This window comes from Anas acuta, chromosome 2 (assembly GCF_963932015.1).
Source record: "Anas acuta chromosome 2, bAnaAcu1.1, whole genome shotgun sequence".
In the NCBI taxonomy this organism is placed as follows: Eukaryota; Metazoa; Chordata; class Aves; order Anseriformes; family Anatidae; genus Anas; species Anas acuta.
The window spans coordinates 153,457,530-153,473,129 of NC_088980.1; the positions used below are offsets into that span (position 1 = coordinate 153,457,530).

A 15,600-nucleotide genomic window follows, 5' to 3' on the forward strand; every position below is an offset into this window, starting at 1 on the left:
TCTACTGTTTCATCTTGAGGAAAGAAAAAATCAGTTGAAATACAAATATATCAATAAATAAATAAGCCATAACATATTCATCTTCCTAGCTTTGGAAGCAGCAATATGGAGGTAAACCACCGTCAAACCCACGATTGAAAAATCATCACCAAAATACCAAAGTGCCAGCGGCTGGCCTGGCTACGTTTTAAGGGCACTGACAGTAAACTTCATGCAGCAAAAGCGATGCAGGAAGACTGTGAGGCTTTGTGGAAAATTATCTCTGGTGCCAGTCCAACAGTTAAAGCAGAGCCGAACGCAGCCCATACAGATTAGGTTATCGCTTAATAGGATAGGACTGGTACAAAGGCTTCTAAATGAAAACATAATTGGGGGTGGATATTTGGGAAGAAAACAAAAATAAAGCCACGCTGAATCATATCAAGTGCTTCTCAAGTGTTAAAACAAACCACTTGGATGTGCAGTACATTCATGGACTGACTTGTAACACTGCTAATTTGCTTCTGTTGGCCTACACGAGTAGGTATCAGCTTATGTTGTTTCCTCTGACTGGCAGAGTGCACTCATTAAGGCAAACACATTGCTACTAAAGCCCTAATTGTTTTGAAAAGTGCCCTTTAAATAACAGGCCTTTTACTACTAGGCAGGATGTGTTTTAAGAGCAAATCATGAGCTTAAGCCTTTGCTGCCAAAAGACTGGATGCGCATTTATTTGTTTGTCAGGCAAAAATACCAAAAAATGATGCAAAACCCAACTGCACCAGCACAGACTGAACAGCTATCATCTGTGGGGCATTGAGCAACCTGATCTGGTGGTAGATATCCCAGCCCATGGCAAGAGGGGTGGAATTAGATGGTCTTCGAGGTCCCTTCCAACCCAAACCATTCTGTGATTCCATGATCTACATCCTTGTCTTGGGATATTCATTGCCATGTGAAACAGCAAAGGAGGGGAGAAACTCTGAAGGAGAGAGCTTGAGAAGATCACTGAATTCTTAATGTATCAGTAGGAAAGTCAACTGAAGAGTTAAATCTCTGGGATTTCCAGGTGCTTCCAATGACAGAGATCCATTGTCATTTCATTGTCTATCAGTTGACTAGAATCAGTTTCATCTCATTTCTTACACACCTAAGTAATATTTCAGAAAAGACTGCAAAGGTAACACATATTTGGTGTCCAGCAGCAAACCATCAATAGATCAGGCACTTTGATGGAGGACACGGGGGAGTTAAGGTGTGTAAATGCCTTCAAACGCTCAGACAGCCTCTCATTCCCCAAACATTGGTTGCCAGACTTCCATTTTTGCTGTTTTTCTCTTTAGGAGTCCAAGGCAATTCAGATTTTTTGACAGCCTCATACATGTACATGTAACAATTCTGAATAATACTGAAACGACATCCCTCTGCTGTTTCTAGAAAATACCGGATGTTGTATCATGAAAGCTACTCTTCTACAACTCCTGGTCTACCTCTGGAAACCCCCCAAAAAATAGCAAAGACCAGAACAACTGTGGAAGAGCACTGAGATGTTTGGTCACCTCTGCAGGTATGAGATGCAAGATTATAATCAATCACCTTTATTACATCAAGAGTTTTAAAATATTTCCAATGCAGTGCCTTAAGCAATATACCTGGGACACGGAAGATTATAGTGAGGGTTCCGTGGGCTTCCTGCTGCTGAGTTCATATTATTGCAGGTCCCCTCGCTTCCAGAGCAGGGTCAATGCAAGTACCAAACTCCAGATTTTTAAAAATTATTGCTGCCAATAACACTGTTTTTACTGAGTGGAGCCAGACCTGTTTCACCATATACTCCAGACTATTAACAGCTAAGAGCAACTGCTCATTAGTTAGAGTAATAGAGGGCTAGACCTCTGAAACAAGAGCATTTGACACCATCTCCTACTGTGCCTGGTCCTGAAAAGATCCAGATGGGTGTGAGATGTAGGAAAGGGAAAACTCAAACCTCCAGGTGGTCACAGGTGTGTTACAACAGTTAATGTCTGATACAGTTCCCATAGCAATGGCCCATGGTGGTTTAAACATAGGAGGAGGACATCCTCTCTACAGGACATCAAAACAAAAGGTGATGGAAGAAATAAAATATTCCATCTGCACCCAAATGTCTCCATAATGAGTTAATAGTAACATTCATTGGAAACTGCTGGCAGTGCTGATTGCCTTGGGAGCAGATCCCTTTTCTTCCTACCTTTCCTTCACCACACCAAGCATATCCCTAAATTGGGAGACTACGAATGTTTGCTTGCAGCTGATCTCCTGCACTGCACAATTAGAGAGCTGCTGTGGGTCTCAGTCATCAGCTCCTAAAGCTCTCTGAAATTTTCCTGTTGAAGATAGCTCACAGTTAGCAAGGGGAGCGATCCCCTTCTGTGACAGCAGAGCCAGGAGACAATCAGCTTCCCATCAGATACCTTTTAACCCCACTATTTGCCTGCTTTTCTCTGAAGCTCTTCTTTCTTGATGGTGCAGGGAACTGAAAGGACAAGACAGTCTATTCCCTCCTAAGCGTCCTAACAAGTAACAAATACACAAGTCCTTAATAGAGATATGTCTTCCACTGACATGCCTGAATCATTTCTGTAATGAAAGCAGTTAAAAAGGATACTGAACCCCTTAACCAACTGACTCAACTGACTACTGCATGAGCCTCTTGTAGCAATTGGCCAGGCATTAAAAAAAGGTCAGTTAACTCCTAAAAAAAAAAAAAATAAGAAATTTTGAAAGATTTTCCCCCTGAAACAGTAAAGAAGTATGCATTACACTTCCAAGAAGAAACAAAATCAAAAAGTCTCAGTGGATCAGAAGAGGTTGTTAATGTCAGGCAGCAATGAAAGAAAACAAAATTAAAAAAAAAAAAATCACCATCAAAACAAATAGAAAGAATAAAATCCATCAAAATTCTTCCTCAAGATTTCTCTTTTTTGAAAGTTAAGGTAAAGGTATTCAGGAGCTGTATGCTTGAGCTTTCCACTTTCAATTAAATAAACTAAAAATCAGTAGAAATGTGAAATTCAGCACTCCACAAAATCTGTTTGCTTCATTATTAAAAGAAAAATCTGAAAATTGTTATTACAGATATTTGGGGGGAAATGGTTTGCTACAGAATATAGCTCCTTGCACTGGAGAATTGATGTCATATAATGGCTTGATTCAAATCTACTCTGAGTCCAGATAGTCTCTCCATTATTTACAGCAGACTTTGAACAGGCCTTCATTTCCGTGTTGATTTTTGTTTGTTTGTTTTTCCTACATTCCGTAATCTGTAGATTCCCTAAGCTGACTTTAACCAAAGAAACAGCCACAGGTGCATTGTCAACATCAACATTAGCTGGAAGGAGTCAAGCTGCAAACACCTGGTAGGATATAGGTAACCTCTGGCAAGGCAGCTGTCCGTACATTTATCTTGGAGTCAGTGTATCCCATGGATGCATTCAGAGAAGGCAATGGTTTAAAACTAATTTGCACTACACCACTTCTGCACGTATGCATCTACATACACAAAATCTCTGAAGTAGTCCATGGCTTTATTCAAAAACATCCCCAAACCAAGAGGAGATGACCATGCCTGCCACATGCAGCAAACATCTGTTGCAAGCCCGCAGTAAGCTGTAGTTCAGCTCAGAAGCAGCAAGGTCTCTTACTGATTAGTTCTGCATCATCAGCAAGTGTCCTTGCTAGCATCTGTTACAGGGGAGGGGGATATTTCATGCAGCCATTGCCCAAATCCCGTCAAGGATTGTCAGGAAAAATGCACAGGAACCAGGTACCTAAAAACTCTAAAAAGGTCTTTGGCAAATAATTACCCAGAACTGTAAATGCTGCTTTACATAGTAAAGCTCCAGGTTCTGCTTTTATTGCACGTCAGAAGACCCGAGCTGCAGGAGTTTGCTAATATCACCTGGAATTCATTATGGAGCTGTGCCTTTGGTTCATCTTCACTGTTTAATCTGGCTATAAAGTAATGCCATGTGGTCTGAAAGGGAGAAGTGAGCTGCTAGGCAATTAGAAATAGTTCTCAACCTGAATCTTCAGAAAGTCATTTTATCTTCTTGTCTCTAAATTGAGGATAATTTTTACACAGAGGTGTTGTGAAGATGAATCACCTAATGTCAGAACAGCATTCTGAATATAAAGTGCTGTGTAACTCCAGCTCGAAGCCATGAGCATCATTTTCAGCATTCATGAAGGAATGTGCTCCAGCACCAAAAGAACTAAGCACCTCAGTTCAGGCTGCCTTCAAGAGAAGATGACAGCATTGCTTTGAGCCAGGTCCTTGCTTTGAGCCAGACCAACAGGGTCTGCCCCAAATCACACGTTGTGCATCCATCAATCCATTGTCCCATAGATCAAGCCTCATAATTCTGATGCTACTGCCAAAGAAAGCAGCATCCAGGATTCCACTTCGTTCTAGTGGAAGCAGGCACAAGCCCAAAGCTAACAGATAAACTTCTTCCTTTACTCTTCATCTAGAACACCTCCTCTCCCTCCCAGTTCTGCCTCAAAAATTTCTGCTTGCTGTCCTGAATCAGGGGGATCGTTTTCTTCCCCTTAAGACTCAATGACATCTCTAACTTACCACCTTGTCAGGGTGCAAACAAAGATGTTTCTATGCTGACACCTGCAAAGGCACATAAATGATTTTACCGCATAGAAAAATAATCAATAAGCAAATACTATACAGTGGAGAAAATGAAATGTAAAAGATCTCTGTTTTTCCTTTTCCAGAAAAACCAACCAGTGTAGGAACTACAAGGGTTTGAGATGTGGAAAAAGAAAACCGTACAACATACGGCTGATAAAGACTTCAAGAGGTCAGCCAGTCCATCTTCCACCCCAAAGGCAAAAGCAGCTCTAAGTTAACCATTCCTGACAGATGTTTGTCTAAACTCTTTTTAAAACCCTCCAATGATGGAGATGCCACAGCCTCCTTAGGCAATCTCTTCCAGCACACACCTACCCTGACAGCTGGGAAGAGTTTGCTAGTGCCTAATCTAAACCTCACTTGCTTCATTTCAAGAAAGAAATGAAGAATAATATTTAGAAAGAGAAGAAAGGGCACCAAATATTAAAAAAAAAATACCAATTTCTCAACCCAGGTTATGCTAAGGATATCTGCTGACACCATCTCCTGTCAGAGTGGCTAGAGGTTTCTCGATGCTTCCCCAATAGTTTTCAGACTATTACTAGGTGCTGCATTCGCCCTGCCAGTAAGCCATACAGCTGGAAGTTGCAGTTCAGCATCAGTATGAGCTGTATTTTTGACTTGCTTATCAGTGATTTTTAAAAAGCTTTTGTTAATGTGCCTCTGGCAGGAATGCAAGGTATCATTGCAAAACCAGTTTTCAAGAACTCAGGAACTGTTTCTGTGAGCATGTGAGCAAATAAGCCATACCAAGTCCTCTCTGCCTTAGCACAGCGTTATTTGGATATTCTGTTTTGTTTTGTATCGTTTGGTTAATTCTCCATGAGACAAATGATACAGCATGAAAAGATATCGCAGAATACATGTATTTTAATTATGCAGGGGAGCAAACTCTACATAAACTCATCTTCATGTGGCTCACAGAAGCTGATCTCCTCTTTGTCCAGGAGATGCCACAAGCAGATAATACAACTTCTGATCATCCAGTAATCTCCACTGAAACTTCATGTGGTGTGAATCAGAACAGATCCATTACTTCTGTGGATCTACGAACACGAGAAAATCTTGCTCTCTACTTTCACCTGAGCTTATTAATAATAAAGTGGCTTTCATCTACTCTGTCTTGGTTGTTTTCTGGTTTGGTTTGTGTGTGTGTGTGTGTTTTTGTTGTTGTTGTTTGTTGTTTTTCTTTCTTTTCAATGAGGTATGACCTTCATGGTCCCAGCAATTCACAAGCACAGCAGTTAACTGAACAAAATATTGGTCTTTCTCCTTCTATGTCTTGTTGTCTTCCTTTCTTTCCACTGCAAGTTGTCCATCTGACACGATTCCCTACTCACAGCTCTTCAGTGGACTGCTTTTAGCTATTGCCATCTATCAAAAACCAAAAGCAGACTCAAACCACCAGAGGCTGGCCTTAAAGGAGGAGCACCGCTGACAAAACAATTCACACGTTAAAACATCTTTTTCTAACCCAAATTAGAAACATCGCAACACTATCAGCATGGTGAGTATTTTATACCCATTTTACAGAAGGGTAAAGCAATGCAGAGAAAGGATGAGGGCACAAAATAACTATCCTGATCTGGGTTTAAGCATGTGATTGCTTAGTTAATTAATGCAGGTTCAAATTCGCTGTGAGGCCACCAGAAGTAAGCCATTCCCTCCTCTGGATGTAAACAGCTCCTGAATCTTTAGGTATCAGTAGCCAAACAGCTGTCAGTAGGTGGTTTCTCCATTCATCATTACAGACGTTGCACCACATTCTCCAAAAATATTTTGTCTCTGTTCACCAGGATACTTCATTCACTGCTTACAGTAGGTTTGAGACTGAAAACAAAGGCCTAAAAGCTAGAAAAAGAGACTAGCAATTCACAGCACACACACTGTTTCAATTTTGTTCTCCTTACAGTCACTTCCCGGGGAAAAAAAAATAAATAAATAAAAATCCTCAATCTGTTTGTTGTTTCAGTTCATTTTAGGGTGACACAAACAGCTTTCAGTTCTTTACATTCTACACAAGCCTCCAGAAATATTCAGTGTTTACTAGAGCTCAGTGGTGTTAAATCAAGTATGACTATCACCCTTTAAGGCCTAAATGGTAGAGCGATAGCCATACCAACAACACATTTTGACAGTGTCGACACCTGCTAACACAGAAGCAGTTTAGCCACTCCTATAAACCTGTGGAAAAGGGCACCGAAACTTAGTAGGAATCCTAGGAGCTACTTTTTATTTTCAAAAGTTGGTGTTTTCATTCATCGTAGCCAGCCTCTTGATACTCAGTGGCATATTCTGCAGTGTTTCTCAGAAAAGACAAATAGCTGGATGGAGAACTGGATTAAATCACTCTCTGTCATCGTTTTGGCTGTGTAACTGTAAATGGATAGGAAATTATACTAGCTAACTCTGAAGTGAGAGCAATCCCGAAATAAACTCAGCAACTGGCAACGGCCAAGAACAGCCTATTAGTTCGTTCTGATCACCTAAAAACTTTCACAGGATTCAAGCAGGACCCAAACTTCATGAAGGGGTGGTTATTTCCCTTCAGCTTGTGAATTTTAAGAGCAGAGTCATAAAAACATGTAGCACCTGCAGTTGTTTCAAAAAATAGACAACAAACAAACAAACACAAACATCATTGCACCTGGGGAGTAGGAAAAAAAATATTGCCACAGGTGGAAAATAAATAAATAGATAGATAGATAAATAAATAAATAAAAAATGTTTCCATTTATTCAATCAGCCCTGGTTTCATTATTTAGCAGTCGGACTGACAAGTGAGCAACAACCTCCCGCCCTCTACCCCAGGCGAAATGCTGAAGGTTCAAGGAAACGTGAGAGTTGGCCAACGCTCGGCGCTTCACCTCGCACAGGAGGCTTTCAGCTTTCAGTAGCCAACCCAACCTGGCCTTCAGAGCCCAAATCCCACCCAAACGAAGCCCCTCTCTGCGGAGGCTGCCCGCTGGGGAGGCTGGGGAGGAGGCGTGGAGGCTGCCGGAGCTGTCCCTTCAGCACCACGTCCCGCCGGGAGGATGAAGAGCCCGGAGGATGAAGACCTCGCAGGATGAAGAGCCCGGAGGAAGAAGAGATCGATCACATCTAGACCACGGTCCATGGCCCATGAGAACCTTCCCGCATTAAATTAAGGCTGCCGGAGCTTCACGCAGCACGGCGAGGAGGGAATCGCTGCAGGCACGTTGCAATATCAAGGAGAGCAATTAGGTTAGACATAAATTAGCCTGCTATCATATGCATATCGCTAGACTTTGTGGTCCACTGATTCCTCTTGCACTTCTCCGAGGAGAAGTTCGTGGAGACAGATTTACCACTCTGGAATAGGCGACAGAGGGTTTTATTCACTCTGTTTTAAAAAACAGCCTGAGATGGTTATTTAGAGGCACTTTTACAAGAGCACTTACTGCCTACAGCACACTCACTAATGCATACACGGCATGTGCTTCTTGAAGTGTGTCTGGAAAGCTTCAGAGGGAGAAGGAAATGTATGTGAGAGCACACACAGTTAGATTAAAAATAAGAACCACCAAAAAAAGATGAAGATGAACATTCAAGATCGCTGTCCAGGTCAAGAAACAGAGAAGAAATCTATTCTTATTTTCCTGAGAACTTTAATATAGAAAGTCGTACTTTTCTCTTGTGAACCTTTTTTTTTTTTTTTGGATAAATGAAAAATAAAGAAATACCGCCCATTCTCACTTTTACAGACCACCAGTAGATAAGATAACATCCTGAAGCTACTTTAGTACTGAAGAAACATGCAAAACAGAAATAAGTTTGGCAAGATACTGATAGTAACTATTAATAAACTTTTGCAAGAGGGATCACGTATCCTCCTGGAGCAGAGCTTCCCCAATGAACAATTGTCAAAGAACGTCCTTCCGCACCATTCTTTATTATCCTTTTCCCTTCCTGTGGTTCCCCGTTGCTATACATGCTTTAAACCTACACATTTCTGACATCCCAAAGCACCTCAGCCTACAGAAATGTACACTACTATCCTCTGCACGCTGATGGGCTCCGAGCTTCCTACATGAATCTCAGCTCTTTGCATGAGAAAATGCTACAGCCTCCCAGGCAAGTTGTACTTGTTTCCAGGTAAAATATGGTCAAAACAGCAAAATACTGTAAAAACAGCCCTTTCTACCTGTCACCAACCGAGCTTAAGAACACAGAAAGTATTGCAGCTCAGGCAGGAGTATAGGGCACTGTGAGTATACAGGCATGTGCATGGAAGCCCTGTTGTAAACCAGGAGGGCACGATAGTCCAGTATTCACTTAGCCCAAATAAATGACAAGACACAGATCGAGGAAGAGAGAATCGGTCAGCAAAGGAGGAGAGTTCGGACACCGTAATGAAGAGAAGCAAATCTAAGTCATCTGCTAAAGTTACATTCTACTTTATATTCTATAGCCTACTTGCATATGTTTATTTATGTATGTATATAGTAACAGAAAAGGAGATTGCCACTTAAAATCTAATCTTTGAAAGGGCAAATAGGCTTCATGCTGTCAAATAGTCTTTCGAATGAACACGTTAATGCACCAGCTATAACATAGTCAAATACAAATGTAAGTAAACACAGCTCAAAGGACAGCGGACGGCGTACTCTGCTGAAAACTGCCACTATCTTCAGGTGGCAACGTGGTAATTGGTCGTAACAAGCCCTAACTGGTAAAAAAAAAAGACCGAGTCTTCCTGTATTAGCATGAGAGCTAGTTCTTTCGTGTTCAATACAAGGCACTGTCAAGCAGCCTCCGAGCTAGAGGGGTATTTTCAGATCTCCCCAGATATTAGAGGGGAGCATCTAGAAGTGCTGAGAGAAGGACGAGTCGAACAGCCTCAGCAAATCCACCCTACTGAAAGCAAAACAAGGAAGAACACACCTGCTAACCAAGCCAAAGCCCGAGCTGCAGCAGCCTGGCGTGCACACTGCAGCCTCTAGTTACCGTGGCATTTATTTTTTACGGCAGGGAAGCAAACTTTATGTGAAATGCTCCGTCTGAGCTGAGCGAAGCAGAGAAGTACAAAATGACAGCCTGTGGCTGCGTCCGCTGATGGTCCCTCTGCTGTCCTGGGGAATGGCATGCCCGGGGAGCTAGGCAACACTGGCACGACAGCGGGCATCGTTCTGCCGGCTGGACTGTACGGCCACAGAGAGGAGATGCACTCTGTGACCTGTTGACACATCAGGCGCTCCAGCTGCAAAGAAAACTTCAGGAACACGTCGGGAGACCGCAGCTGTGGGAACCCCACCACAGCCTTTTGCCGATGCCAAGACAAAGTTTGGGAGAGCCGGGCTGCCCTCGGCCACGGCTGCAAAGAGGGGGTTCCAGGCTGAGCCTGTTCACACGCCCTCCTCGTTTTGTCCTCATCCAGCTGCCTTTTGCCCAAGTTTTCCCTGTGTCTCCGAAGTGCAGGTGCACGCACGGTTCCCAGGAGAAGCGTGGCAGCAGGGCCTCGCTCCTCCCGCGGGGAACCCCCCGAGCGGTGCCATCCCGCCCCTTCCCCACCTCCTCCTCGCCACCCAAGCCGCAGGACGGTGGTAGCCACTTGGTAGCCACCAGTCCCCCACCAGCATAGCCCCGCTCCTCTCCAGTCCCACCCAGGGGACAACAGGTTCCATCTCCAGGGGAAAGAGATGCGGGACACCTCCGAGTCCAACAAGTTGCCCGTGGAGAGCCACAAATTACATAACACGGGAGGGCAGCCAAAAAACTCATCCAGCACTTAACACTTTGCACGCCACAGCCCCCTTGCCCCTCTCCCTTTCTTCCAAGCTGGGAGAGGGGAGGGAGAAGGCTTTTGTCCCGACCCCAAAGGTCCTCCCCAAAACGAAGCCACTCACCGATGGTCGTGATGACCGTGATGGCAAAGTAGAAGGAGCCGGCGAATTTCCACTGGACGCCGGCCCGGTGCGGCTCAGACTGCATGATCACCAACTCCAGCTGCCGGTAGTCCTCGCTGGTGATGTTGTACTTTCCTTTGAGCCGGATCTCCTCGGCTTTGAGTTTCTCCTCCTCCCGCATCTCGTTGTCGGACTCGAGCGCGTCGAAGACGGCGGCCCCGACCAGCAGGTAGGTGAACGTGCAGATGATGAGGGACAGGGTCCGCACGTTCTGCCTCTTCATGGCCGCCAGCAAGGGGCGAGTGAGGGGACCATGTCCCCCCCTGGCCGCCCGGGGATCCGACAGGCCGCGGCAGCCGCAGCAGCAGCAGCAGCAGCAGCAGCAGCAGGGGGACAGCTGCCGGGGGAGGCGGCGGCGGCGCCCACCGCCACCGCTGCTGGGGGGCAGCTTGTGCTCGGGCTCCTGGCCAGACGAGAGGCACAGGAGGCTGCTGGAGCGCCGGGACCAGGTGCCTTGGAGCCGGGAAACTCTGCGCAGGACCTGCCCAAACCAAGCCGTCCCAGTGCGCAGGGCCATCCAGGGCAACCCCCCCCACACACACACCCCGCTCCTCCCCAGCACCGAGGCCAGGGGTTATAGAGGGGGGGGTCCCCGGCGTGGGAAGGAAGGAAGGAGCCGGGACGGGGTCCTGCGGTGCTTTGAGGCCCCCCCCCTCCGCCAATTCGCCCCCCGCAGCCCGGGCAGGGCTCGGCGGGGAGGCTGGAGCCGGCCCCGTCCCAAGTTTCTTCGGGGATGGAGGGGCCGAGGAGCGGCTGGGCTCCGGGTGCTGCTTGAGAAGGAAGGCGGGGAGGGAGGGGAGAGAAGATTTTGGGGGAAAAAAATCTCCGTCCGAGAGGCTCGGGACGGGCTGGGGGCGCTTTTATTCCTTCGGCCGCCGTGCGAGGCGGGCGGCGGGGAGCCGGCTTGCTGCAGGTGTCCGCGGTGCGGAGTCCGGGGAGGCGAAGAAAGAAGCGGCGGTGGTGGTGGTGGTAGCGGTGGTGGTGGTGGTGGTGGTAGCGGTGGTGGTATCAGGCGACGGGCGGGGAGTTGGGGGCAGCATCCCCGGCAGGAGGCGGGGGCGGCGGGGAGCCAGCGCCCCGCAGGAGCCGAGCCGAGCCGAGCCGAGCCGAGCGGGAGGAGCGGCCCCGGAGCCGCCCCGGGCGGGCGGGGAGAAAAGAGAAAAAGAGAAAGAGAGAGAGAGAGAGAGAGAGAGAGAGAAAGAGGCCGGGAGGGCGGCGGGGAGGCGGCCGCCGCTGGAGCACCTGCCCGGGTTGGGACGCGGAGCCTTGCTCCCACCCCCCGGGAGCAGAAGATACACACAGACAAACGAAAATAAATAAATAAAGATTTGGAAGAAAAAAAAAAAAAAAAAAAAAAAAGGCTACTTTCGCGGCTGCTCCCCCTGGGCTGGTTTATTTCGGATGGTTTTTTTAGAACAAAGCCGTTAAGGAAAAGAGCAAGCGTCCTCCTCCTCCTCCTCCTCCTTCTCCCAGGCTCTTGACATCATCTCGGGGAAAATGAAGCCCGCGCCCCTCTGCCATCGCCCGCGCGTGTGTGAGTGTGTGCTCGGTGTGTGTGTGAGAGCGAGTGTGAGGGGTGTGTGTGTGTGTGTGAGCGTGCCCGTGTGTGTGTGTGTGAGTGTGCCCGGCTGTGTGTCCGTGGCCGCCCCGCAGCCGGCTCGGGAGGCGGGAGCTCGCCCCGGCCCGCCGCGGGGAGCGGCTTAACCCCGTCGGCGCCGCCCTGTCAGGGAGAGGCCGCGGGGCTCCCCCGCCGCCGTTCGCTGCCCGCCTCCCCCCGGCATGGCCACGCCTCGGCCGCCACAAGCGGGGACGGGCGGTGGTGGCCGTGGTGGTGGTGGTGGTGGTGGTGGTGGGGAGGTGGCGGCCGGGACGGGTGGAGCCGCCCCTCACCGCCGGCCGAGCTCCGCGCCTCATGGCCGTGGGCGCTGCAGCTGTGGGGGACGCAGCCCCACAGGCACGCTGCAGCCCCCAGAACCGCAGCCCCAGACGCTACAGCCCCAAATAGCTCAGCTGCACACGCACAGCCTCAGGCTCCGCAGTAATGCACAGCCCCGAAGACACACGGCCCCAAACACCACAGTGACACGGTGCCAGACACCACAGCCATACGCACAGCCCCGAATACCACAGCCCCAGGCACCACAGTTACACACACGCAGCCCTGAATACCACAGTCCCAAATAACACAGCCCCAGGCACCACGGCAATAACACACACAGCCCCAAATACCACAACCTCAAACATCACCGCCCCAAATACCACAGCTACACACACAAAGCCCCAAACACCACAGCGCCGAATACTGCAGCTACACAGTCCCAAATACCACAGCCCCAAATACCACAGCTACATATGCATATCCCCAAACACCACAGCTACATACAGACAGCCCCAGGCACCACAGCTACACTCACACAACCCCAAACACCACAGCCCCAAACACCACAGCCCCAAACACCAGAGCCCCAAACACCACATCCCCAAATACCACAACCCGAAACACCACAGCTACACTCATACAACCCCAAACACCACAGCCCCAAATACCACAGCAATATACACACAACCCCAGGCACCACAGCCCCAAACATCACAGCTGCACATGCACACTCCCAAACTCTACGGCCCCAAATATCAGAGCTGCAGACACACAGCCCCACACACCTCAGCCCCAGACACTCCAGCTTCACACACAGCCCCAAAGACCACAAACCCAAACATCACAGCTACACACAGCCCCAAAACACCCCAGCCCCAAACACCCCAGCTGGCCTCCAGCCACAGCACCGCCTGGCAGCCTGCCCAGCTCCTCTCCCCCATGCCACCATCAGCTTTCCAGCAGCAGGTGCCACCAGGGGAAGCCCAGGGCCATTTTTGTATAAGCTTCAACACAAGGCTGTCCTTATGGTGTCACCTTGCCCATGGTAACTGCAGGCCCCTAGGTGGTAACTCCTGCCCTACAGCTGGGATTTGCAGCCTTAGCCAACAAAGGCTGAGTTGCTCCTGACTTTGGAGTCCCATTTTAGGTCTTTCTGAAATCCTGGGACACCTCGGCTTCTTACTTGTTCTCCCTCCCTAAAAGCATCTCTGTATGTCCCAGTCCTGACTACAGGTTGTTTAAGGGCTTTGGGTACCCTTCCTTTAGCGTGCAACGGGAACCCGGTGCCTTGAAAATGGATCAAATCTGCATGCTGAGAAGTCAGTCTCCGAGACAGAAGCCCTCTGAAAGGAGCACCTCAGGCTGAGCAGCCAAAACAGGTCACAGAGCCCTTCGTGAAACCGTTGGACACAGTGAGGAGTGAGGGATTCATTTTGTTAATTCAGCAAACGAAATTTTCATCCTCCAGGGCAAGGCCTGGATCGCGTCACCTGAGCATTACCAAAATCATTACAAGCGCCACGCAGAGCGGGAAGGTCTCACCTGCTGAAAGACGCTTGTGCTAACGGCAACAGGGGGAAGGAGAAAAGAGGAAATATCTGGTTTCGATCAACTCCTTCTTAAAAATAGAAGCCTGATTACCGTTGCCCATTTCTGATTCCCCAAGGGAGAGCAGGAGAAGAAGTAGGATCTATAAATAGTTTGCAACACAGAGAATCCTATAGCAAAGTCGCTGGGAAAGATCAATAGCATGATTCAAGGAGGGCTCCAAATTACATCTCAGGGGATGGAGGTGCTGAATGGAATTGATAAATGAGTTGCAAATGCTGTGTGTGTTGTGTGTATCTAATTAACGGAGGGTGACTGGGATCAATAGCAACGAAGGAGCTGGTCTAAAAATAGCACTCACGAAGGGATTGCAACCTGCGGGCAACAGCTTGGATGGAAATGTCCCCCAGAGTAATTAACCTTTAGCTGGGAAATGGTGACTAACGGGGGGTTGAGGTGGAGCCTGTGAGCAGCTGGGAAGGGCCGAGGTCCATGTGAGGTTTTGGGTCACAGAGCAGCGTGACAGTCATGGAGGGTACAGGCATAGCCACGGGGTTGCAGCCTTCCTCCTCTCGGGCTGCAGGGTCAAGCTGCAGATTGGCGTAGTGCGTAGTGGAGAAATATCCAAGTATTAGCATTTTGGTGGGGTTGTGGAGCAGGAAATATTTGTAGCTCTGTGTGCTTGCAAACGTTTCAGCATTGCTTAGAGAGAAGTCACAGTCACATCTATTTACACCTGCAACAATTTAGGATTTTCTCCTTGTTTTCTGACCTTGTTGCCGAGAAAACATCCAGCCTCTCTGAGGACCAGCCCCGTGGCGCTGCTCATCCGGCCTCCCCAGCAAAACTCTGCGTTTGAACCACGGTGCAAATACCATCCAAAGTGTCCCTCAAGCATTCCGTCTGCAGCGGAGCAGTCAGGCAAACTTCGGGGAGAAGGAGTGACGTTGGACAGGATGATCGATGGCTCAGCTCGCGGGCTCTGCTGGAGTGCCAAGCGGAGTTGGCATCGCCCAAGTGCGAGGCAGACACATACACCCTGGAACAGAAAGTTCACTGTCAGCCTGAGTGCAGGGTTGGGACCCAGGGGTGTGCAGCATGGCTGAAAGAATAGGAAGCCGTAAAGATGAAGAATCTAGAAAATATCTCTTGGCAAAGCTGGCATGGAAAGGATTAGAGGGATGAGGGATGAGCGAACAGCTTTTTTCTCTTTAATATAAATGGAGGTGGCTGAAAAATCCGAGCCAAAATTTTTCTTTGTAAGGAAAAAAAATATTTGTGGAAAACTGCCTGGCTGGGGACGTGGACAGTTGTAACACAGCTACTGGAGGAGCAAGCCTTGATTATTGACCAAAAGGATGTCTAACTCAAAGTGTCAACATATATCTTAGCTCCTCTCAGACTAGTCTGATTTGCAGGAGAGCAAACAGGTTGGAAGACAGCCCTGAGCTAGGAAATGGTTGCACTGGCTGCTGTGAGATCTGCTAACCCAATGTTTCACCTGCTCCCTCGAGAAGAAGCTAGCGGGTGTGAGAAGTCTCCCACCTTCCAGGTAAGATGTGGGTGCTGTGGCATTAGAGCTG

At 48.1% G+C, this 15,600-nt stretch overlaps 1 protein-coding gene across 1 annotated transcript in view; it reads right to left on the reverse strand.

The window, feature by feature from the left end:
• The window catches only part of KCNK9 (potassium two pore domain channel subfamily K member 9), a 95,212-nt gene extending 80,491 nt beyond the window's left edge, over window positions 1–14,721 (reverse strand). The window contains exon 1 of the mRNA XM_068672713.1: window positions 10,531–14,721. Within this exon, the coding sequence (XP_068528814.1) occupies window positions 10,531–11,107 (577 nt within the window). The 5' untranslated portion in view covers window positions 11,108–14,721. The remainder of the gene's footprint in view (window positions 1–10,530) is intronic.
• Between the last annotated feature and the right edge of the window lie 879 nt (window positions 14,722–15,600).